This window comes from Entelurus aequoreus, linkage group LG13 (assembly GCF_033978785.1).
Source record: "Entelurus aequoreus isolate RoL-2023_Sb linkage group LG13, RoL_Eaeq_v1.1, whole genome shotgun sequence".
Lineage (NCBI taxonomy): Eukaryota > Metazoa > Chordata > Actinopteri > Syngnathiformes > Syngnathidae > Entelurus > Entelurus aequoreus.
This window is the reverse complement of record NC_084743.1, coordinates 8900194-8925714: the sequence shown is the minus strand read 5'-3', so window position 1 is coordinate 8925714 and position 25521 is coordinate 8900194. Positions and strand designations below refer to the sequence as shown.

Sequence of the window (25521 nt, the reverse complement as noted above, 5' to 3'; positions counted from 1 at the left end):
GCATTACTCGTATGAATCCTTATTTTGTAGTCAGCTAACTTGTTTACAGTAGCATCCCCCAATGTTTTTGTTTATCATTTTAATCCTAACATTTGTGAAGTTGTCTTTAAAACGATGTTGCCAAACTTGACCTAGTTTTAAATCAGGTGATCATGACACAGCAGGTCTTCAAAGTGTCACTGGCTTTATCTTCTAGGGGTATCTTAGCAACATAGTCACAACAGAAAAGTGTCATGTTTGTGAGACACTTTCACCCTGAAAAACAACAATGTTACACCCAACTCTTGCTAAGCTAACGTTAGCAACAAGTGCACTCCGTACCGAAGAAGCGAGCGATTCACTTACCCACATCTTGGTCGAAGGGGTTTTGGGCAAATAAAGGCATAATAAAGAATGAAAAGAAAATGTCCCAAGATGAGAAAAGTGGTTGTTGGCCAAGCTGGACTAGAAAAAGAAGGTAAATAAACGTCGCTTCCTTGTCTAGTAAACTCGCACTGCTGCACTTCCGGGACTTTAGTTGTCTATGGCGATGCCTGATTTGTTTTTTTAACACTGACGACACAGGTGATGTTTTTAACAAGACATTTAAATATCTAAACATATTTCATTTCTTTGCCACGAGTCTCGTGGCACTGTATTTAGCTTTGCATTTATTTATGTATGTATCTGCATCTCCAACTGTTATTTTTTTGTTTTTTTTTGTTTTGTTTTTTTAAACCTTTATTTATAAATTTCAATTTTTACAAACAGTTGAGAAATAATAATCAAAGTAAGTACAAAAACAGTACAAAACAGTGCCAGGGGGTTGTAAATTCAAAGTAACTAAAAATAATGCTATATATATATATATATATATATATATATATATATATATATATATATATATATATATATATATATATATATATATATATATATATATATATATATATATATATATATATATATTATGAATATTAAACTTAGCCAATAGTATCATGAGGTTGCAAAGGTAAAATTCCTTTTCAATTTTTTTTCATACAGTGTAAATCCAAATAGCACATCTTTAGAACAAAGCACAAATTTGTCATGAATATTGTCCAGGATGAAGCGACAGATGCCTGCCATAGTAACGGAGTGCTTTCACAAGTCCAAAACAGTTGTCTCTGGATGCATGTTACATAAGGTGCAGGTAACATAAAGTGCTGCATGCATGTTACATAAGGTGCAGATAACATCAATGTCGTTCTTGTATCTAACCATCCCAGTCGTTACAGGGTAATAATCATGGATGATTTTAAAAGATAAAGTAAATAGCTGTTAGGAAGAGACCACGTTTTGATCCAGCTCCAACTGTTCTAATAGCTCTTTAAAATGTGTGTGTAAGACGTCTTTAAAATACAATATAATAAACATAATCTTGCTCCTCTCAGAAACGCCAATTTTAATTATGAATGATGTAATAACAACATGAATAGTATTAAATGATTGTGACAATGATTATGTCTCGTTTGTATTATTGTATAACATGTTGGTCCCAGGCAAGCAAAATGACACTGAGGCCATTTGGAAACTTTGCACAATCGCTCAAAATCCTTGACCGAAAACCTCAACACCACCATCACTGTTTAGTTCTCCAGAAATATAGACTGTTAAATTTTGCTACCATTCAAAAATTAGCATCAATACGAATGGCCCATCGAATCCTAAATAACACTGCACCAGCGCCACTTAAGCACTTTGTCCAGTTTACATCTGCTGTGACAACTGGACACACACAAGCCTCCACCAGGGGGCAGTGTAGCGTACACAGATGTAAAACATATTTTGCACAATCAGCCTTTTCATATAAAGTCATAAAGGAATGCAACGACCTCACAACAAACTTGAAAAGTCTGACAGATTATTCATCATTCACAGTTGAAGTTAAAAAGTGGCTTTGAAGCAATCAAAGTTGTTCACACGGTCACAGAGGTGGGCACTATGATTGATACATCAACTTCATGTGTGTTATATTTATGCATGAGAGCATTTTGTTGTAAACTGTGAGGTGTGTGTGTGTTAAAATCATGGTTGTGTTTTACAAATGATCAGAGGTGGGTAGTAACGTGCTACATTTACTCTGTTACATCTACTAGAGTAACTTTTGGGATAAATTGTACTTCTAAGAGTAGTTTTAATGCAACATACTTTTACTTTTACTAGAGTATATTTATAGAGAAGAAACGCTACGTTTATTCCGCTCCATTTATCTACATTCAGCTCGCTACAGATTTTCATCGATCTGTTAATGCACGCTTTGTTTGTTTTGGTTTGTCAGACAGACCTTCAAAGTAGGATCTATCACATGCCTGCGTTTCACCAATCAAATACCGTCACTGGTGACGTTTGACTCCGTTTCACCAATCAAATGCAGTCACTGGTGACGTTTGACTCAGTTTCACCAATCAAATGCAGTCACTGGTGACGTTTGACTCCGTTTCACCAATCAAATGCAGTCACTGGTGATGTTTGACTCCGTTTCACCAATTAAATACAGTCAATGGTGACGTTTGACTCCGTTTAACCAATCAAATGCAGTCACTGGTGACGTTTGACTCCGTTTCGCCAATCAAATGCAGTCACTGGTGACGTTTGGCTCCGTTTCACCAATCAAATGCAGTCACTGGTGACGTTTGACTCCGCTTCACCAATCAAACAGAGCCAGGCGGTAACATGATAACTGCACATAAAGTTTCAGCGGCAAACAACAAGCTTAAGCTTACATGAACTCAACATCAAATTTGAGGAAGCACATGGCGGTAAGTAACGTTAGTAGATATTTTGGCTGTCACCGTAGGCTGATGTTAGCTTCCTTGCTATGAATCACTGTCAAATGTACATCGTGTGGGGACATTTATTAACGCACTGCAGCCTCATAGACACATACACACACACACACACACACACACACACACACACACACACACACACACACACACACACACACACACACACACACACACACACACACACACACACACGCATGCATGCAAACACCAATCAGAAGTGCACAGTGTGTTCCCAGGTGCAGCCCACACCTATCAGTTTATGGTTTGCGTAAAGGCTAACTTGTTATTTTCCTTTGTAATCTCTGCCTACTGAGCCTATGGTGCTGTTAAGTTATTGTGGCTCAATTTGCCTTAATTTTTTTTATGTTAATGTATTATTATTTAATATATATTATTGTTTTAGTTGCTTAACAGATATTCCTGGCTCTGAATTTGCTCATTGCTATTTTTATGTTTTTGTGCATTATTTGTTGCCGTCATCATTAAACAAACAGGTTACTCATCAGTTACTCAGTACTTGAGTAGTTTTTTCACAACATACTTTTTACTTTTACTCAAGTAAATATTTGGGTGACTACTCCTTACTTTTACTTGAGTAAATAAATCTCTAAAGTAACAGCACTCTTACTTGAGTACAATTTCTGGCTACTCTACCCACCTCTGCAAATGATGACAGATGTGAACAAAAGCATGTATTGTCTATGTGTTATGATGTAAATGAGGTGTGGTTGTATTCTATAATAAGTATGTGTCAATGAGAGGACATTTTATTACTTTTCTTAATTTGATTACATGCTATAGTATGATTTTTATTGTTATAATTTCATCGCATGATTTTTGTAACCCTTTAATTTAGGTAGCCAATGAGCTATTTAGCTATAATCTGTTACAGAACATATCTGTCTTTGAGCTTCATGTTTCTGTGCATTGTCCCTTCAAATAAAGACTCAACTAAACTAATTGTGACGAATATATTTTTTTCTTTATATAGATAGATAGTACTTTATTGATTCCTTCAGGAAAGTTCCCTCAGGAAAATGGAAACCTTAACCTTTACTTCAATAACAACATGACACAGATATGTTATCAATCGTTTATCCATTTTCAGAACAAGAATATACACATTATTTTGCTGGAATCTGCTGATATTAAACAGGATATTCGAAAGTTATCTGACGTCACTTCCTGTTTCTACCTCTTGTAGTTCTTCCTGCCATCAGACACCTTGCAGGGCCAAAGATCGTTGCAGTCATGCCGGCAGCTGCTTCGGGGACCAACAAGGCGACTCACGGCGATGGAGGCCCGAAGAAGAAGAGGGGCCCGGGTGCCTTGGCCACGGCGTACTTGGTCATCTACAACGTTGTTATGACCGCGGGGTGAGGCTAGCATGTCGCTAATGCTAATGCTAATGCTAATGCTAATGCTAATGCACTAAACTGCTTATAATAACTACAATAAGTCACAACAGCAGTAATATAAAACATTATATCTAATTGTTTCAACGTTGCTGCGGCGAGTATGGTATGAAATAGTGAATATTGTGAATAAATAACTTCGACATGCTTTATTTGACGCGGATTGGAGGTGATTGAGCAGCGAGCCTTTAGGATTATATAGTTTATTTTCACACTGGAACAAACTCCTTTCTTTTTCTTTAGCTTGCAATAGGCAAATAGATCAAATCATACAAAAATGTCGAACATTTTTCCCCCCATCGACTAAATCCAAATTGTAAGCCTACAGAAATATGCTGGTTTATTGATTGATTGGTTGATTGATACTTTTATTAGTAGATTGCACAGTGAAGTACATATTCCCTACAATTGACCACTAAATGGTAACACCCCAATAAGTTTTTCAACTTGTTTAAGTCGGGGTCCACGTTAATCAATTCATGGTATAGATATATACTATCATCATAATACAGTCATCACACAAGTTAATCATCAGAGTATATACAGTGAATTATTTACAATCCGGGGGGTGGGATGAGGAGGGTTTGGTTGATATCAGCACTTCAGTCATCAACAATTGCATCATCAGAGAAATGGACATTGAAACTGTAGGTGTGACTTGGTAGGATATGTACAGTGTTTACTTGGTAGGATATGTACAGTGTTTACTTGGTAGGATATGTACAGTGGTTACTTGGTAGGATATGTACAGTGTTTACTTGGTAGGATATGTACAGTGTTTACTTGGTAGGATATGTACAGTGTTTACTTGGTAGGATATGTACAGCGAGCAGAGAACATAGTGAGTTCACATAGCATAAGAACAAGTATATACATTAGAAATACATTAGATTATTTACATTTGGTTATTTACAATCCGGGGAGGTGGGATGTGGAAGGGGGAGGGTGTTAGTCTAGGGTTGAAGTTGCCTGGAGGTGTTGTTTTAGTGCGCTTTTGAAGGAGGATAGAGATGCCCTTTCTTTTGCACCTGTTGGGAGCGCACTCCATATTGATGTGGCATAGAAGGAGAATGAGTTAAGACCTTTGTTAGATGGGAATCTGGGTTTAACGTGGTTAGTGGAGCTCCCCCTGGTGTTGTGGTTATGGCGGTCATTTACGTTAAGGAAGTAGTTTGACATGTACTTCGGTATCAGGGAGGTGTAGTGGATTTTATAGACTAGGCTCAGTGCAAGTTGTTTAACTCTGTCCTCCACCTTGAGCCAGCCCACTTTGGAGAAGTGGGTAGGAGTGAGGTGTGATCTGGGGTGGAGGTCTAAAAGTAATCTGACTAGCTTGTTCTGGGATGTTTGGAGTTTAGATTTGAGGGTTTTGGAGGTGCTAGGGTACCAGGAGGTGCATGCGTAATGGAAAAAGGGTTGAACGAGAGTTCCTGCTAGAATCTTCAAAGTGCTTTTTTTGACCAGAGAGGAGATTCTGTAGAGAAATCTCGTTCGTTGGTTGACCTTTTTGATGACCTTGGTTGCCATTTTATCACAGGAAAGATTAGCCTCTAGAATGGAACCTAGGTAGGTGACCTCATCTTTCCTGGTGATAACAATGTCACCCTCTTTTATCGTGAAGTCACTGACTTTCTTGAGATTGATTTGGGACCCAAATAGGATGGATTCCGTTTTACCCAAGTTTATGGATAGTTTATTGTCAGCGAGCCAGGTGCAAATACTAAGGAGTTCAGCACTGAGGACTGTTTATAATGATAGTAAAATAGAAATACTGTATTGCCATGGTTTAAAGTGATAGTAAAATAGAAATAATGTATTGCCATGGTTTATAATGATAGTAAAATACAAATACTGTATTGCCATGGTTTAAAGTGATAGTAAAATAGAAATAATGTATTGCCATGGTTTATAATGATAGTAAAATAGAAATACTGTATTGCCATGGTTTAAAGTGATAGTAAAATAGAAATAATGTATTGCCATGGTTTAAAGTGATAGTAAAATAGAAATAATGTATTGCCATGGTTTAAAGTGATAGTAAAATAGAAATAATGTAGTGCCATGGTTTAAAGTGATAGTAAAATAGAAATAATGTATTGCCATGGTTTATAGTGATAGTAAAATAGAAATAATGTATTGCCATGGTTTAAAGTGATAGTAAAATAGAAATAATGTATTGCCATGGTTTATAATGATAGTAAAATAGAAATACTGTATTGCCATGGTTTATAATGATAGTAAAATAGAAATACTGTATTGCCATGGTTTAAAGTGATAGTAAAATAGAAATAATGTATTGCCATGGTTTATAATGATAGTAAAATAGAAATAATGTATTGCCAAATTTGGCTGTATTTAGCGATTATAGTTCATGACGAAGTTGACTTCAAAGTATTTTTTTGGTGGGATTTGTGCAATGTTGCGCAACTCTTGTTGTTCCAACCGGTCAGGCGACATTGTTGCTAGCAGGGGTGTTCAAAGTGTGGCCTGCAGCTCATTGATTTGACGGAATACTCTTTAAAAACAAAAAGCGTACTGGAAGAGCAAACCGGTGACATGTACCGGAGAACAAGTTGCAATGTTGACTCTAATAAGACAAAGCATTCATGAATTATTGACCTATTTAAGGCTCCAATGACTTTGCAGGTGGTTGGTGATCGCCGTAGGTCTGGTGCGAGCGTACCTGGCCAGGGGAAGCTACCACGGCCTCTACTACTCCATCGAGAAGCCCCTCAAGTTCTTTCAGACCGGCGCCGTCCTGGAGGTCAGTGAGCAATAAAAGCTTTCCATGCAGTCAAACTCATCCTTGCCATCTTTCCCCACAGATTGTCCACTGTGCTGCAGGTCAGTCCCGCCTCCCTGAATGAACAAAGAGCTGGACTCAAATATCTCACATTACCACCAGGGATTGTGTTGAAATGTAATGATGTGACACGTTCGAAATAGGTTAGTATTGAGTGCTGTTGTAATGCTGGCTATGGCCACTAGAGGGCCGAATAGCATCTTCATAGCCAAAAGTGCTATTGGAATCTAAAACAGACTAAGGGCCACACACTCAACAATCAAAGCATGCAGGGGCCATTTTTTCATCTTCAAGACCAATACATATATTTTTTTAAACCTTTAGGGCTGCCCACAAGTTTGGTCCCAGGGACCCGAAAAGGTCTCAGTCATGAAAATGTGGGAAAAAAGGTCATACATTAGTTTTTTGACATTTTTTAATCAACGTTTAAAAGTGTACATATATAATGTGTATATATATATATATATATATATATATATATATATATATATTAGGGCTGCAACAACTAATCGATTAAAATCGATTATTAAAATAGTTGCCGATTAATTTAGTCATCGATTCGTTGGATCTATGCTATGTGCATGCGTAGAGTTGTTTTTTAAAAATCTTTATTTATAAACTGCAACATTTACAAACAGCTGAGAAACAATAATAAAAATAAGTATGGTGCCAGTATGCTGTTTTTTTCCAATAAAATACTGGATAGGATAGAAATGTAGTTTGTCTCTTTTATCCGATTATTAATCGATTAATCGAAGCAATAATCGACAGATTAATCGATTATCAAATTAATTGTTAGTTGCAGCACTAATATATATATATATATATATATATATATATATATATATATATATATATATATATATATATATATATATATATATACACATATGTATATATATATATATATATATATATATATACACACACAAGTATAATATTTTTTTAACATTTTGTAGTAGTGTAAAAAAATCTCACTAAAATTCTTGGGGACCCATCAATTATTAATTTTTTATCATATTTGATCTGAAGTAATTGGAGCTCTGAATAACAACATTGTTTTTGATTAATCATTATTATTTTTTTTTTTTTAAACAATTTAAAAAAAACATCTAACTAAAATTCTTGGAGTTTGGGTGCCATCAATTATTCATTCATTCATTTTCAAAGTGTAATATTTGATGTGAAGTAATCGGAGCCTTGAAAAACATTGATTTTGATTAATTATTATAAAAACAGCCTGCATGGCAGTTTTGTGTTGCTACACGTACTTTTTCTCCTTACATTCCATCTCTTTGCTCTTTTATTCCGCGTGTAATGTTTCAGTTTGAATAAGAATGTGCGGCGGACTCCTTTGATGTCATGTGGTCCAGCAGCATGTCACTCACTTAAGCCAGGGTCACACGATTAGGAACACTACCTGACTGTGAGTCTCACCTTCCTTCCCAGGGATCGTGCCGTCCTCCGTCATCCTGACCGGCTTCCAGGTCATGTCCCGGGTCTTCCTCACCTGGGCCGTCACGCACAGCGTCCGAGAGGTGAGCTCTGCACACACACACACACACACACACACACACACACACACACACACACACACACACACACACACACACACACACACACACACACACACACACACACACACACACACACACAGAATGAATAGTGTGATGTTGATGACCACAATGTACCTGCGCTGACACTGCAGGTGGAGGAGGCGTGAGCACGTGAGTCACATGACGTCTCCTTGCAGGAATGAACCCACTCTGTGGATGATTTGCTGTGGGCTCTGCTGTTGTGTGTGGAAGTGGGGTGTGTGTTCCAGTGCAGGGATGAGGAGTTAGGATGTTCAAGTCAGAAGGAAGAACTTTTGACATTTTTTGAAGGACAAATTTCATCTAAAAATTGATTTTTTCAGGGTCCTTACAGACTGATCTTATTCATTTTAAAAATATATTTGTTTACATTTATTTATTTCAAATTTCTTAATGTATTTTAAAAATGTTGGTAATAGATTATAAATATTTTTAATAGATCTTTAAGATATTTGTATTTATACTTATAAAATATTTTTGTAGATAACGGAAGTTTATATTAATATTTCACATTCATCACAAAGGGTTAAACAGGATGATACTGTCACGACCACTAGAACTGATATTGCTAGTGGCTAATTGAAGTAGCCGGGTGAATCTCACTCCGTTCACTAAAAAATAGAATATTTACAACAAATTATCATTCGATTAGGGCTGTCCCGGTCTGATTTTTGATACCATCAAAAAAAGTATGGGATGATATCAGCTTGCATGTAAAATGTGTGATATCATGTGAGATACAAGTAGTCCTGCATCGTGTTTACTTGTGTGTGTGATATCATGTGTGATACAAGCAGTCCTGCAGCGTGTTAATGTGTGTGTGATATCATGTACGATACAAGTAGTCAAGCAGCATGTTTACTTGTGTGTGATATCATGTGTGATACAAGCAGTCCTGCAGTGTTGACTTGTGTGTGATATCATGTGCGATACAAGCAGTCCTGCAAAGTTTTTAATTGTGTGTGATATCATGTGTGATACAAGAAGTACTCAGTGTTTACTTGTGTGTGATATCATGTGCGATACAAGCAGTCCTGCAAAGTTTTTAATTGTGTGTGATATCATGTGTGATACAAGAAGTACTGCAAAGTGTTTACTTGTGATATCATGTGCGATACAAGCAATCTTGGAGAGTGTTTACTTGTGTGATATCATGTGCGATACAAGCAGTCCTGCAGAGTGTTTACTTATGTGTGATATCATGTGCGATACAAGTAGTCCTGCAGAGTGTTTACTTGTGTGTGATATCATGTGCGATATAAGTAGTCCTGCAGAGTGTTTACTTGTGTGTGATATCATGTGCGATACAAGTAGTCCTGCAGCGTGTTTACTTGTGTGTGTGACATTGTGTGCGATACAAGCAGTCCTGCAGCGTGTTTACTTGTGTGTGATATCATGCGTGATACAAGCAGTCCTGCTGAGTGTTTACTTGTGTGTGATATCATGTGTGATACAATCAGTCCTGCAGTGTTTACTTGTGTGTGATATCATGTGCGATACAATCAGTACTGCAGCGTGTTAATTTGTGTGTGATATCATGTACGATACAAGTAGTCAAGCAGCATGTTTACTTGTGTGTGATATCATGTGTGATACAAGCAGTCCTGCAATGTTGACTTGTTTGTGATATCATGTGCGATACAAGCAGTCCTGCAAAGTTTTTAATTGTGTGTGATATCATGTGTGATACAAGAAGTACTGCAGTGTTTACTTGTGTGTGATATCATGTGCGATACAAGCAGTCTTGCAGAGTGTTTACTTGTGGGATATCATGTGCGATACAAGCAGTCCTGCAGAGTGTTTACTTGTGTGTGATATCATGTGCGATACAAGTAGTCCTGCAGAGTGTTTACTTGTGTGTGATATCATGTGCGATACAAGCAGTCCTGCAGCGTGTTTACTTGTGTGTGATATCATGTGCGATACAAGCAGTCCTGCAGCGTGTTTACATGTGTGTGACATTGTGTGCGATACAAGTAGTCCTGCAGAGTGTTTACTTGTGTGTGACATTGTGTGCGATACAAGCAGTCCTGCAGCGTGTTTACTTGTGTGTGATATCATGCGTGATACAAGCAGTCCTGCTGAGTGTTTACTTGTGTGTGATATCATGTGTGATACAATCAGTCCTGCAGTGTTTACTTGTGTGTGATATCATGTGCGATACAATCAGTACTGCAGCGTGTTAATTTGTGTGTGATATCATGTACGATACAAGTAGTCAAGCAGCATGTTTACTTGTGTGTGATATCATGTGTGATACAAGCAGTCCTGCAATGTTGACTTGTTTGTGATATCATGTGCGATACAAGCAGTCCTGCAAAGTTTTTAATTGTGTGTGATATCATGTGTGATACAAGAAGTACTGCAGTGTTTACTTGTGTGTGATATCATGTGCGATACAAGCAGTCTTGCAGAGTGTTTACTTGTGGGATATCATGTGCGATACAAGCAGTCCTGCAGAGTGTTTACTTGTGTGTGATATCATGTGCGATACAAGTAGTCCTGCAGAGTGTTTACTTGTGTGTGATATCATGTGCGATACAAGCAGTCCTGCAGCGTGTTTACTTGTGTGTGATATCATGTGCGATACAAGCAGTCCTGCAGCGTGTTTACATGTGTGTGACATTGTGTGCGATACAAGTAGTCCTGCACAGTGTTTACTTGTGTGTGATATCATGTGCGATACAAGCAGTCCTGCAGCGTGTTTGTGTGTAATATCATGTGCGATACAATCAGTCCTGCAGTGTTTACTTGTGTGTGATATCATGTGCGATACAATCAGTCCTGCAGTGTTTACTTGTGTTTTTGATATCATGTGCGATGCAATCAGTCCTGCAAAGTTTTGACTTGTGTGTGATATCATGTAAATGTCCTACAATAAGCAGACAATTTCATGTCTTTTACTAAAGTCATTTACAAAAGGTAAGCATGCTAGGCTATAGGCTACCAGGAGCTAGCAGCTACACAACAGCTAAGCACACAAGCTAGACATAGGTAATAATATTGCTGTGTAAAAGAGCACATTTGTCAATATACAAATTAGTGTTAATAATGAAATAAAATGAATGATACAAATAATTATAGTTACATGTTACTTACACATACAAAGTGTCCAGTAACAAACGTGTCTGCATCATTCAACTTACTGCATCATGAGCTTGCCTTGATGAATTATTGTGACCACTAGGTGTCACCAAAAAAACAATGACACGCTTGCTGCCCGTCTAGGCAGTTTTACATTCTGCTTCATGGCCGCTAATGCTAGCTGGACGTTAGCTTTAGTGGAGATGACTAACCTTTCCGAGTAGGGCGTCCTGCAGTGTCATGTGATCTCTGAGCATGAAGTGTGTGTGTGTGTGTGTGTGTGTGTGTGTGTGTGTGTGTGTGTGTGTGTGTGTGTGTGTGTGTGTGTGTGTGTGTGTGTGTGTGTGTGTGTGTGTGTGTGTGTGTGTGTGTGTGATCCTGCAGGTGCAGAGCGAGGACAGTGTGCTGCTCTTCGTGGCCGCCTGGACCGTCACTGAGATCATCCGCTATTCCTTCTACACCTTCAGCCTGCTCAACCACCTGCCTTACCTGGTCAAGTGGGCCAGGTAGGCGGCCATCTTTGTAGTCCTTGACTACTCAAACCTCTTCCACCGAGGGCCTCAGACTGACAAACCAGAGGATGCTTGTTTTTACCTTCAAAATGAATACAATGTATTAGAGATGTCCGATATTATCGGCCGATAAATGCTTTAAAATGTAATATCGGAAATGATCGGAATCATTTTTTTAATTATCAGTATCATTTTTAAAAATGTAATTTAATTTAATTAAATCCACATAAAAACACAAGATACACTTACAATTAGTGCACCAAGCCAAAAAACCTCCCTCCCCCATTTACACTCATTCACACAAAAGGGTTGTTTCTTTCTGTTATTAATATTCTGCTTCCTACATTATATATCAATATATATCAATACAGTCTGCAAGGGATACAGTCCGTAAGCACACATGATTGTGCGTGCTGCTGCTCCACTAATAGTACTAACCTTTAACACTTCATTTTACACATTTTCATTTTTTTTTTATAGTTTCTGTGTAACTGTTTTAATATTGTTTTACTTTCTATTTTATTAAAGAAAATGTTTTTAATTTATTTATCTTATTTTATTTAATTTTTTTTTTTTATAAAGGACCTTATCTTCACCATACCTGGTTGTCCAAATTAAGCATAATAATGTGTTAATTCCACGACTTTATACATCGGTATCGGTAATTAAGAGTTGGACAATATCAGGATATCGGCAAAAAAGCCATTATTGGACATCCCTACAATGTATAGATTTTTATTTGTATTTATTTACTTATGCAATTGTGGCAGACATTTCACGGTAATGCTGAAGAGTCAAAGCTGAACTGAAATGCTAGCGGTTAGCATGCAAGGCCAGATAGCGCCAAGTAACAAAAAATATGTGCAAAGTGAGCTAAAAAAGTTAGCATGCTAATAGTACTATGCTAACATTAGCATGCTCACAGTTAGCGTTAGTGGAATACCAAAATATGACCCTGCGGTGTATACATGCTGAATTAGCTAAACAAAATGAATTGCTGAATTGCTACCTGTAACGTGTCAAGTACTAAAACACATTACTCTGAGGTGTGTACCTGGAAAATGTGTTTAAAATGCTAGCCTAACGTTAGCAAGCATCAAGTAACAAAATATGAATTATAATGGATTATTTAGCACTTTTCTATACACTGAAAGTGCTTCACTGAGAACCCATCATTCATTCATTCACATTCAGCTGGAATCGAACCCGGAACCCATAAGTTGCTGGCACGGCTGTGCTACCATCTGAGCCATGCAGTGACCGAGGTGTATGCCTACAAAGTAGCTCAAATGAAATCCTAGCATACGGAGGTTAGCATGCTAACAGATACAATTCAAGTAACAAAGTATTTGACCCTGAGGTGTATACCTGTAATTGTGGCAACAACAAAAAAAGATAGCATGCTAACCGGTATCATTCGTCAAGTAACAAATGATTTGACACTTTGGTGTATACCTGTAAACTTAGTAAAAAAATCAATTAAAAAAAGTTAGCACACTAACGTTAGCATGCTAACAGGTGTCATTCATCAAGTCACAAATTATTTGATGCTAAGGTGTATACCTGTAATTGTAGCTAAAAAAAAAAAAAAAAGTTAGCACACTAACATTAGCATGTTATTAGCATTGTGGCAACAAAAAAAAGATAGCATGCTAACCGGTATCATTCATCAAGTCATAAAATATTTGACACTTAGGTGTAAACCTGCAAAATTAGTAAAAATAAAAAATTTAGCACACTACCGTTAGCATGCTAACAGGTGTCATTCGTCAAGTAACAAATTATTTGACACTGAGGTGTATACCTGTAAAATTAGTAAAAAAATTTTTTTAAAAAGTTAGCACAATAACGTTAGCATGCTAACAGGTGTCATTCATCAAGTAACAAATTATTTGATGCTAAGGTGTATACCTGTAATTGTAGCTAAAAAAAAAAGTTAGCACACTAACATTAGCATGTTATTAGCATTGTGGCAACAAAAAAAAGATAGCATGCTAACCAGTATCATTCGTCAAGTCATAAAATATTTGACGCTGAGGTGCACACCTGCAAAATTAGTATAAAAAATAAAAAATTTAGCACACTAACGTTAGCATGCTAACAGGTGTCATTCCTCAAGTAACAAATGATTTGACACTTAGGTGTATACCTGTAATTGTGGCAAAAAAAAATATATAGCATGCTAACCGGTATCATTTGCCAAGTAAGTAATTGTTTGACACTGAGGTGTATACATGTAAAATTAGTTAAAAAATTTAAAAAAGTTAGCACACTAACGTTAGCATGCTAACAGGTGTCATTCCTCAAGTAACAAATGATTTGACACTTAGGTGTATACCTGTAATTGTGGCAAAAGAAAATATACAGCATGCTAACCGGTATCATTCGTCAAGTAACAAATTATTTGACACTGAGGTGTATACCTGTAAAATTAGTAAAAAAAAAATGTTTTAAAGTTAGCACAATAACGTTAGCATGCTAACAGGTGTCATTCATCAAGTAACAAATTATTTGATGCTAAGGTGTATACCTGTAATTGTAGCTAAAAAAAAAAAAAGTTAGCACACTAACATTAGCATGTTATTAGCATTGTGGCAACAAAAAAAAGATAGCATGCTAACCAGTATCATTCGTCAAGTCATAAAATATTTGATGCCGAGGTGCACACCTGCAAAATTAGTATAAAAAATAAAAAATTTAGCACACTAACGTTAGCATGCTAACAGGTGTCATTCCTCAAGTAACAAATGATTTGACACTTAGGTGTATACCTGTAATTGTGGCAAAAAAAAATATATAGCATGCTAACCGGTATCATTTGCCAAGTAACAAATGATTTGACACTGAGGTGTATACATGTAAAATTAGTTAAAAAATTTAAAAAAAAGTTAGCACACTAACGTTAGCATGCTAACAGGTGTCATTCCTCAAGTAACAAATGATTTGACACTTAGGTGTATACCTGTAATTGTGGCAAAAAAATATATATAGCATGCTAACCGGTATCATTCGTCAAGTAACAAATTATTTGACACTGAGGTGTATACCTGTAAAATTAGTAAAAAAATGTTTTTTAAAAAGTTAGCACAATAACGTTAGCATGCTAACAGGTGTCATTCATCAAGTAACAAATTATTTGATGCTAAGGTATATACCTGTAATTGTAGCTAAAAAAAAAAAAGTTAGCACACTAACATTAGCATGTTATTAGCATTGTGGCAACAAAAAAAAGATAGCATGCTAACCAGTATCATTCGTCAAGTCATAAAATATTTGACGCTGAGGTGCACACCTGCAAAATTAGTATAAAAAATAAAAAATTTAGCACACTAACGTTAGCATGCTAACAGGTGTCATTCATCAAGTAACAAATGATTTGACACTTAGGTGTATACCTGTAATTGTGGCAAAAAAAATGTATATAGCATGCTAACCGGTATCATTTGCCAAGTAACAAATGATTTGACACTGAGGTGTATACCTGTAAAATTACTTTAAAAAAAAAAAAAGTTAGCACACTAACGTTAGCATGCTAACAGGTGTCATTCATCAAGTAACAAATGATATGATGCAAAGGTGTATAACTGTAATTGTAGCTAAAAAAAAAAAAAGTTAGCACACTAACGTTAGCATGCTAGCAGGTATCATTCATCAAGTCATAAAATATTTGACGCTGAGGTGTACACCTGCAAAATTAGCTACAAATGTATCATGCTAACGTACAAATGCTAACGATTATGCCCTGGGCCTTTAAAAAAGGAGCTACGGGACGCACTTCAGACACCCCTGTTGCATAGCAACCAACCTGTCATTAATTGATTGATGTGCGCAGGTACACCTTCTTCATCGTGCTCTATCCGATGGGCGTGAGCGGTGAGCTGCTGACCATCTATGCGGCGCTGCCCCACGTGCAGAAGACGGGCCTGTACTCGGTCACGCTGCCCAACAAGTACAACTTCTCCTTTGACTACCACGCCTTCCTCATCCTGGTCATGATCTCCTACATTCCACGTACGTACCCTCACCCTCACTCAGCTCATTCTTTACCACACATTCTCTAAATACTACACAAAAACATCATAGTGGAGTAAAAGAGATAAAAGTGTCAATGCTTACACTAATAACTCAAAACTGCCATGCTATTACTTTAAAACTGTCTTTTCTCCAAACATAATAATGAATCAAAACCAATGTTATTGTTCATTATTGACCTATTTAAGGCTCCAATTACTTCACATCGAATATTACACTGTGACATTTTTGGGGGAAAATGTTGCATATTTTGTTTTTCCCATAAAAAAACAGGCCGTGTAATAAAATAATAAATACAAATAATAGTTTATGTGTTGCCGTTTAAAAAAACTAAGTTTTCTATGACAAAAAAAGGCATAAAACACACAAAATAACATTTAAAAAAACTTACAATAGACGGATAGATCTGAAGTTGATGTGAAGATTTAAGTGTTCAAAGTAAAAAAAAAAATCGTATGACTTATTTTTAAGATTTTTTATTAATGGGACCCTTTTGGATCCCTGAGAATTAGAGTGGTATTTTTTTAAAAGCTGTCATTGCTCAAAAAATAATAATGAATCAATATCAATGTTATGAATTATTGACTTATTTAAGGCTCCAATTACTTCACATTAAATATTACACTTAAACTGACATTTTTGGGGAGAAAATATTGCATATATTGTGTTTTATCCATAAAAAACAGGCCGTGTAGTAAGTACACAGTGTACTGTAATAAGTACACAGTGTAATAAGTACACAGTGTAATAAGTACACGGTGTAGTAAGTACACAGTGTACTGTAATAAGTACACAGTGTAATAAGTACACGGTGTAATAAGTACACGGTGTAGTAAGTACACAGTGTACTGTAATAAGTACACGGTGTAGTAAGTACACGGTGTAATAAGTACACGGTGTAGTAAGTACACGGTGTAATAAGTACACAGTGTAATAAGTACACAGTGTAATAAGTACACAGTATAATAAGTACACGGTGTAGTAAGTACACAGTATAATAAGTACACGGTGTAGTAAGTACACAGTGTAATAAGTACACGGTGTAATAAGTACACAGTATAATAAGTACACGGTGTAGTAAGTACACAGTATAATAAGTACACGGTGTAGTAAGTACACTGTGTAGTAAGTACACAGTATAATAAGTACACGGTGTAGTAAGTACACGGTGTAGTAAGTACACGGTGTAATAAGTACACGGTGTAGTAAGTACACGGTGTAATAAGTACACGGTGTAGTAAGTACACGGTGTAGTAAGTACACTGTGTAATAAGTACACGGTGTAGTAAGTACACGGTTTAGTAAGTACACTGTGTAATAAGTACATTGTGTAGTAAGTACACGGTGTAGTAAGTACACGGTGTAATAAGTACACGGTGTAGTAAGTACACGGTGTAGACACGGTGTAATAAGTACACGGTGTAGTAAGTACACAGTGTAGTAAGTACACTGTGTAGTAAGTACTCGGTGTAGTAAGTACACGGTGTAGTAAGTACACGGTGTAGTAAGTACACGGTGTAATAAGTACACGGTGTAGTAAGTACACGGTGTAGTAAGTACACTGTGTAGTAAGTACTCTGTGTAATAAGTACATGGAGAAACAGCAATCAAGCTGCTGGTCGCCCCACAGTGTTGTGTCTACATGCCCCACAGTGTTGTGTCCATGTGCCCCAACATGTACATATACTGTAATATTGTACATGGTAATTGTTGTATATTGTGTATATGTTATAGACATAATATAATATATCTGTATATATAATATACTGTACACATGATGTATATATTCGTATATATGTTATATTTTATATCGCTATATTTAGTCTATTTATATCTGCATTGTCCTTTCCATCCTTCCACTTTCCATCCTTGTAACTGAGCTACTGTGTGGAACAATTTCCCTTGTGGATCATTAAAGTTTGTGTAAGTGTAAGTTGTGTGTGCAGTGTTCCCCCAGCTGTACTTCCACATGGTGCGACAGAGGAAGAAGGTTCTGGGCCACGCGGGCGACTGCAGCAAAGTGGAGTGACGCCTCACACGTGGCAGCAAACAGGAAGTGGACCAAACTAAATGGACCAGTTGATTTCTTCTTGTCCTCCCAGGGTTTGTTTGCTTTTGGATTCTTTTCAGTTCTCTTGATGAAGTCCAGCTGTGTCGCAGCTAAAGATGCACTGATGGAAACACGGCTTCCTTCAAGTAGAACCCCTCTTTAGTTAACTCTTTCACACACTTTTTGCCTCCCTGGCTGTAATATTTAGCTTTTATCTGTGATTGGCCCTCTTGCTCCCTTGACTACTTTGGAGGGCCTCAACAAGCATCATTTGATATGTTTAGTGTCCCAAACATGGACTCTCTAGCGCCCCCTTGACGACTTGAATAAATATAGTCGACGTCTGTCATGGCAGGACGCACGTAAACATCAGGTCGGCCATCTTGCTTTCCATTTCCAGGCCACACAAGGGCCATATTTTAACGAGCTGGTCCTGGGGACTCGGACCAAATGAGGCGTGGTTAAAGTGACACGTACTAGAGAGAAGGGCCGGCATAAATTGCAAAGGAATTTTTCCCTACGCCACGGGATGTGGGCGTGGCCTGGCGCCAAACTTTGATCCCATGGTTTGCCACAAAACACCCAACACTCGTAACCCGGCTCCACATCAGGAACACGATGTGAACAGCTAAGTAGTTTCCCCGCTCCTTTTGTCCCTCTTAGTCCTGACTTGCACTGTTTGACCCTGAAGGCCTGCTCCTGACAACTTGATACAAGGTAGCATTTCTTAAAGCATATTATTTCCTGCCAGCAGCTAGCCGGCAACAACAAGATGTGGGAAATTCCACGTTTTCTAGATGAAAAGTCCATTCAGGAAGTTAAAAGGTGTTGGACAGAAAAGCACAATGTTGTGTTTTGCTCACAATAGTTGGACTCATTTGGTACGTGAGCTTAGTGAATTTGTCATAAAAGTGTGTGAACTGAAACGTGACTCTAGTCGTTGTCATTTATGCTTTCATTCAATCCCACTGACCATGTTGAGATATATTTAATAGTGATGCCACTCCTTCATTACAAACCTGCATTTATCCATGTATAAATCTCCCTTTAATTCTTATGTTCCGGTAGAACGTGTACCTGATGATGTGCATTAAACCTATTACTTTAACACACTGGTGTCCAAAGTGCGGCACGCAGATAATTCTGAAACGAATATTACAAAAAAAGTGTAATAAAAGAGCAAACAGGTGAAATGTAACAAGAAAAAGTTACAATGATTACTAATTACACAAAGCTGACAGTTTTTTTTTCTTTAAAGCTGTCTTTGCTTAGAAAATAATAATGAATCAAAATCAATGTATAATTTATTGACCTGCTTAAGGCTCTAATTACATCAAATATTCCACTTTGAAATATTTTTGGGGAAAATATTGCATGTTTTGGTGACTTTGGAATGAAAAACTTCAGTTTTCTATGACAAAAAAGGCATAAAACAAAAAGCCCCCCCAAAAATGATAAAAACTTATCAACAAATCAATCTGAAGTTTTTATACAGATTTATAGGTTGAAAAATGGAAAATATTGTATGACTTTATTTTTAACACTTTTATGAGTGGGACCCTTTTGAACTTCAGTGGCATTTTTTAAAAACCCTAATTGCACACAAAAAAAAATAATGAATCAAAATCAATGTTATAATTTATTGACCTATTTAAAGCTCCGATTACCTCAAATATTCCACTTTGGAATATTTTTTGGGGAAAATATTGCATATTTTTGTGTGTTTGGCATTAAAAACAGGTTTTCTATGACACTAAAGGCATAAAACAAAAAGACAAAAAATATTTTGAAAAATGACTTAGAATCGACAAATCGATCTGAAGTTTTTATAGAGATTATAGGTTGAAAAATATAAAATAATCTATGACTTAATTTTTAACACTTTTATGAGTGGGACCCATTTGGATCTGTGAACTTCAGTGCCATTTTTTTAGAAACCCTAATTGCTCAAAAAATAATAATGAATCAAAATCAATGTTCTGATGAATTATTGACCTATTTAATGCTCCAATTACACCAAATATCCCACTTTGAAATATTGGTGGGGAAAACATTGCATATTTGTTTGTCATGAAAAACTGAATCGAGAATTTTAGTGGATTTTTTTTTTAACCGTCATTGATCAAAAATGATGATAAACTCAAATTAATGTTATGAATTATTGACCTATTTAAAGCTCCAATCACACCACATTAAATATTCATCTTTGTTGTTTTTACCATAAAAACGTGTTCTCTTTAATAAAAAGGCAAAAAAAAAAAAAACTTTAAATCGACAGATCTGAAGTTGATCTAGAAGATTTAAGTGTAAATAAAAATAAAAAATACTTATTTTTAACATTTTTGTGACTGAGACCCTTCTGGGACCAAACTTGAGGGGGGGCCCTAAAGGTTAACAAAAATATAGTTATTGTATTGGATTTGAAAATAAGAAATATCAAAATGCCTGCTTTGATTTCTGCTTTAATGACTTCTTTTTATAACTTCATTTTATACCGCTTGTCCCTTTTGGGGTTGCTGGAGCCTATCTCAGCAGCATTCAGGCGGTAGGCGGGGTACACCCTGGACAAGTCGCCACCAAATTGCAGTATTTTTTTTTTTTTATAAGTGATAACAAGAAAGGGACAAGCGGTAGGAAATGGATGGATGGAAGTTGATAAGGCCTCGCAATGATTGTGTGTTGCCCAGCCAGCTGTGCATCAAGCCCCGCCCACTGCCAGACGGACAACCTCGCCATCCAATGGCAGCGTGTGTCTAAGTAGCCCCGCCCTTTTTACGGACCCCCATCGAAGCGGCGGGAGGGGCGACGTCCGGCTGTAAGCTAACAACGACCGAAGCTTCACATGTTGGCTAGCCGGGCAAGAGACGCTGTTTGCCGGCGTGCTGAGAGCCGAGAGCCGCCACCGCACCGGAGCCAAGTACTTGAGCTGTGATGTCGACGCCGAGCTGAGCCCACGCTGCTTTCTCCGTGCGTGTGCGCGGCCAAATGACCGCCATGGCATCTACTCTCTCCTCCCCCGCCGAGGTGAACATGTCTCCGGGGAGCGAGCAGCGAGGCTCCCCCTGGATGGCTCCTAATTGGGCCCAATGAACCCACCTGAAGCTAATGATATCCCGCCAGAGGAGCACCGAGGTCCCCGGTGTCTTGGATTGATTTTCCCTCGGATGAACGCACATTTCGAATGAATGTTTGTGTTTAAATGTAAAAGAGTGTTTTTGAGCCAACCCAAGGGTCGACCATGTCCAGATCCAACAGCGTGAGCCCCCCCGGTGCCGGCGGGCCCGAGCACAGGTCCGCCTGGGGGGAGTCCGAGTCGGCGGTGAACGGCCGTCCGTACTCGGCCAGGCGGCTGAACAGCCGCTGGAAGGACGACGATGACCCGGACCGCCGCCGGCCGGTGCAGACCACCGTCAGCCGGGTCAGCTTCCGCTCCCGCTCGGCGTGGCAGGAGCACGGCGAGGAGCTGCGAGCCAAGTCGGCGGCGGCGGCGGAGGAGGAGGAGCGGCGGCAGGACGCGGAGGTGGCCGAGCTCAGCCTCTCTGCGGCGGCCTGCTGGAGCGGCGTCATGCGCGTCTTCAGCTCCAAGAAGTTCCGCTCGGACAACCTGGAGCGGCTTTACCAGCGCTACTTCTTCCGCCTCAACCAGAGCAGCCTGACCATGCTGATGGCGGTGCTGGTCCTGGTCTTCACCGTCATGCTGGTCTTCCACTGCTCGGCCGGGACGCCCAGCCCCAGCGTGCCCTACGTGGTGGTCTTCTCCGGGGCCATCTTCCTGACGCTGGCCCTCATGGTGGCGTGCAACCGCAGCGGCTTCCATCAGGACCACATGTGGCTGGTCTGCTACGTGCTCATCCTGCTGGTCCTGGTGGTGCAGGTGGTGGGCGTGCTGATGGTCCGACCCCGCAGCGCCTCTGAGGGCATCTGGTGGACCGTCTTCTTCATCCACGTCGTCTACACGCTGCTGCCCGTCAGGATGCGAGCCGCCGTCGTCACCGGCCTGCTGCTGTCCGCCGTGCATGTGGCCCTCTCCTGGATGCAGAACGCCCTGGACCCCTTCCTCTGGAAGCAGGTAGGACCCCACCTGGACCTCCATCGTTTGGCCCCTTTTGCAGGCTCTTTTCACCTCCAAAATAAGTTTAACGAGCGAGAGGCTAATGTCCCTCCACAGTGAATAAAGTAAGATTGTTACAAGTAGCATTATCACTGGAGGACGCGTGGAAAATGACTAGCTAAACATGCTACTCTGCACAGATACAAAAAGGCATAGCTAACCGTTAAGCTGCAGCTCTGGATCGATACAAGTACAGACCACAATGAAACAAGTCTAGTATGGTCAATACGGCAGTGATTAGATTTTTGCCACCACAACATTGTGTTGTGTTTTCGTTATTGTTGGCAAAACTCAGGAAATAAAAGCCAATGCTTTTTGCTTTTGTGGAATTATTTAGTACTATTAGTTTTATTATTGCAATTTGAATACCCTATTTCAGAGCTTTTTCACCTCGGGGCCCAACTTTTCCACTACACGGGCCCTCTCAAATATTAACTCTGAGTTAGTAATCTTACTCTCGATTTTGATCGTATTTGATCATTCTATTTAACATCCTTACAGTTTATTGCTAAATGATATGTGAGCATGTTAATCACAAATATTTGTATTTATTAAACACACAAAGCTGAGGCTGAGGTCAGGCTGATTAGTAAAATAAGTAAATATACTGCATAAGAAGGCACTCGCATGACGAAAAAGACGTTTACATACAACTCAACTAATAATGTTTCTTAAACTGTCAATTAAATTAAAGCGCAGATGAAAACAGCTTCACCATTTGTCATCATTTTTGCGCTTAAATGTCTCAAGGACTTAAGCTCCAGACTTCTTCTGTTTGTTTGATATTGTCTTTACTGCCATAAGTGGTGGAAAAGTGTATTACAACTGAGTAATGCTGAGGCCCCCACAGCTGAAAAACATCTTGCAGGGGCCATATTGATATTTTTATGACACAAAAAAAATGCTTAAAACTGATATATTACTGTTGGTAAACACGACTACATTTGATAACATCAGAAGATGCTACGTTTGTTGCGAGTTGATTTTAATTTAAAAAAGTTTGTAGAATGACACGTTGTCAAAGTACAATAAGCTGCAACAATATAAAATATGGCAAAACAAAATACAAATCTATACTAATTAATGACAGACAGCACTGCCACTGCAGAAAGGAGTGCTGCTAGTCGTTGCTGAGGTTGTTGTTTTGTCCCTGGAGGCTGTTGTCATTTTAAAGTATTTCAACTCTTATGTTTGTATTGTTAGCATGCTTTAGCAAAAGCTAATTAGACATATTTAAAGTTAAAAATCATGGATTTTGACACTTAGCAGGATATTTCAAGAATGTTTACTGTTATGTTAGCAAACTAATGTTAGCGTGCTAAAGTTCTATTCTAGTATTTTAGCAAATTTCTTACGTTTAAACTTAAGTGTTAGATTTTGATACTTTGTGATGTCTAAGAAATATGTTAACGTCTTATGTTAGCATGTTAGCATTCTCACTCATTTCATTTATATGATTGTAAATGCTTTTGATGCTTGGCACCATCTTAGAAGGATGTTAACTTTGCTTATGTTGCCATGGTAACATCAGCATGCTAAAGTCTTATGCTACCATTTTTGCCAATTTTATTCATTGAAACCAAGAAATGTCTTTTGATGCTTGGCGCCATATTAGAAGTCTGCTAACTTTTCCTATGCTATCATGCTAACATTACCATGCTAGCCTTTTATGCCACTATTTTAGCTCAATGTATTCATTTCAACCTAAAAAATAATAGATTTGGATACTTGACATCATTTTGAAAGTATGTTTACATGGTCTGTTAGCTTGCTTTCTGCTAGCGAGTTAGCTAATGAGATATATTTCAACTAAAAGTCATGGATTTTTGTCATGCCAGCGATGACATGAAAGACATGGTTGACTCGCTGATGTCAGTCCTTTGAAGCGCCCTGAAGGCTCACCGGGAAGTCCAAACACATTCCCCTGTGAGCCGGCAACCGCGTGCTCTGGTCGCCTAGCAACACATTTCCTCTTGTTTTAAAAAAAAGACTTCTGCTGAGTGCTCACTGCTAGCAGGGCTCTTTTACACTTCTCACACCAGATTGATATTGGAGCTTTGAACCGTTATCATATCAGCAGGAATCTTCGTGCGTTCATTACTTATTTAGCTATAAACAAGTTTGAAATAAACTATCGGATGATAGAACGCACCGCTATATAAGCCACACCCACTACATTTTAGAATTTTTAGAAGAGCCCAGAACGTTCTCTCTTCTCTCCGAGCGAATTGTCTCCAAAACATTCTGTTAGTAGGGTTGAAGGGTCTCGTGCTGGACATGTTTTATATGTTTATATATATATATATATATATATATATATATATATATATATATATATATATATATATATATATATATATATATATATATATATATATATATATATATATATATATATATATATATATATATATGTATATATATGTGTGTGTGTGTATATGTATATGTGTGTGTATATGTATATGTATATGTATATATATATGTATATGTATATATATATATGTGTATATGTATGTATATATGTGTATGTATATATGTATATGTATATATGTGTATATATATATGTGTATATATATATATATGTGTATATATATATGTGTGTATATATATATATATGTATATATGTATATATATATATGTATGTGTGTATATATATATATGTATATATGTATATATGTATATATATATATATATATATATATATATATATATGTATATATATATGTATATATATGTATATATATATGTATATATATATATATATATATATATATATGTTCCTTTTGACTGTTAATGTATTTGTTTTCACATGTGAATAATGCTGTATAATAGACTGTATTTATATTATTCACATGTAAAAAAAATACCAAAGTGTTTATTGTCTATTGTGAGCGAACTGTGGTGCTGAATTTCCCCCAGGGATCAATAAAGTACTTTCTATTCTATTCTATTCTATTCTATGTTCTTGGTAATATAGTCAAACCTGGATTTACAAACCCCTTTTATTAGCATGTTTCAGAGAGGCTACGTCACATCTTGTTTACGCAGTCCATTACTTATCAGAGTGTCTTTTCTCACCATTCACCAAGTTTAGTCTATTTTGTTATTG

General features: G+C 37.7%; 3 protein-coding genes across 4 annotated transcripts in view; 2 read left to right on the top strand and 1 right to left on the bottom strand.

The window, feature by feature from the left end:
* Positions 1-530, bottom strand: part of stam2 (signal transducing adaptor molecule (SH3 domain and ITAM motif) 2) — a 14016-nt gene extending 13486 nt beyond the window's left edge. Inside the window, exon 1 of the mRNA XM_062067394.1 lies at positions 346-530. Within this exon, the coding sequence (XP_061923378.1) occupies positions 346-385 (40 nt within the window). The 5' untranslated portion in view covers positions 386-530. The remainder of the gene's footprint in view (positions 1-345) is intronic.
* A 3467-nt stretch (positions 531-3997) lies between these two features.
* Positions 3998-19248, top strand: hacd2 (3-hydroxyacyl-CoA dehydratase 2). The gene is made up of 7 exons (XM_062067393.1): positions 3998-4186; positions 6872-6989; positions 7051-7069; positions 8478-8566; positions 12092-12213; positions 16052-16230; positions 18198-19248. The coding sequence occupies exons 1-7, from the start codon at positions 4062-4064 to the stop codon at positions 18278-18280; spliced, it is 735 nt and encodes a 244-aa protein (XP_061923377.1). The 5' UTR covers positions 3998-4061; the 3' UTR covers positions 18281-19248.
* Positions 19249-21078: 1830 nt separating this feature from the next.
* Positions 21079-25521, top strand: part of adcy5 (adenylate cyclase 5) — a 46346-nt gene continuing 41903 nt past the window's right edge. Inside the window, exon 1 of one of the 2 annotated variants that reach the window (XM_062067391.1) lies at positions 21079-22370. In XM_062067391.1, the coding sequence (XP_061923375.1) occupies positions 21540-22370 (831 nt within the window). In that variant the 5' untranslated portion in view covers positions 21079-21539. The remainder of the gene's footprint in view (positions 22371-25521) is intronic. The other variant, XM_062067392.1, reaches the window with a different exon arrangement.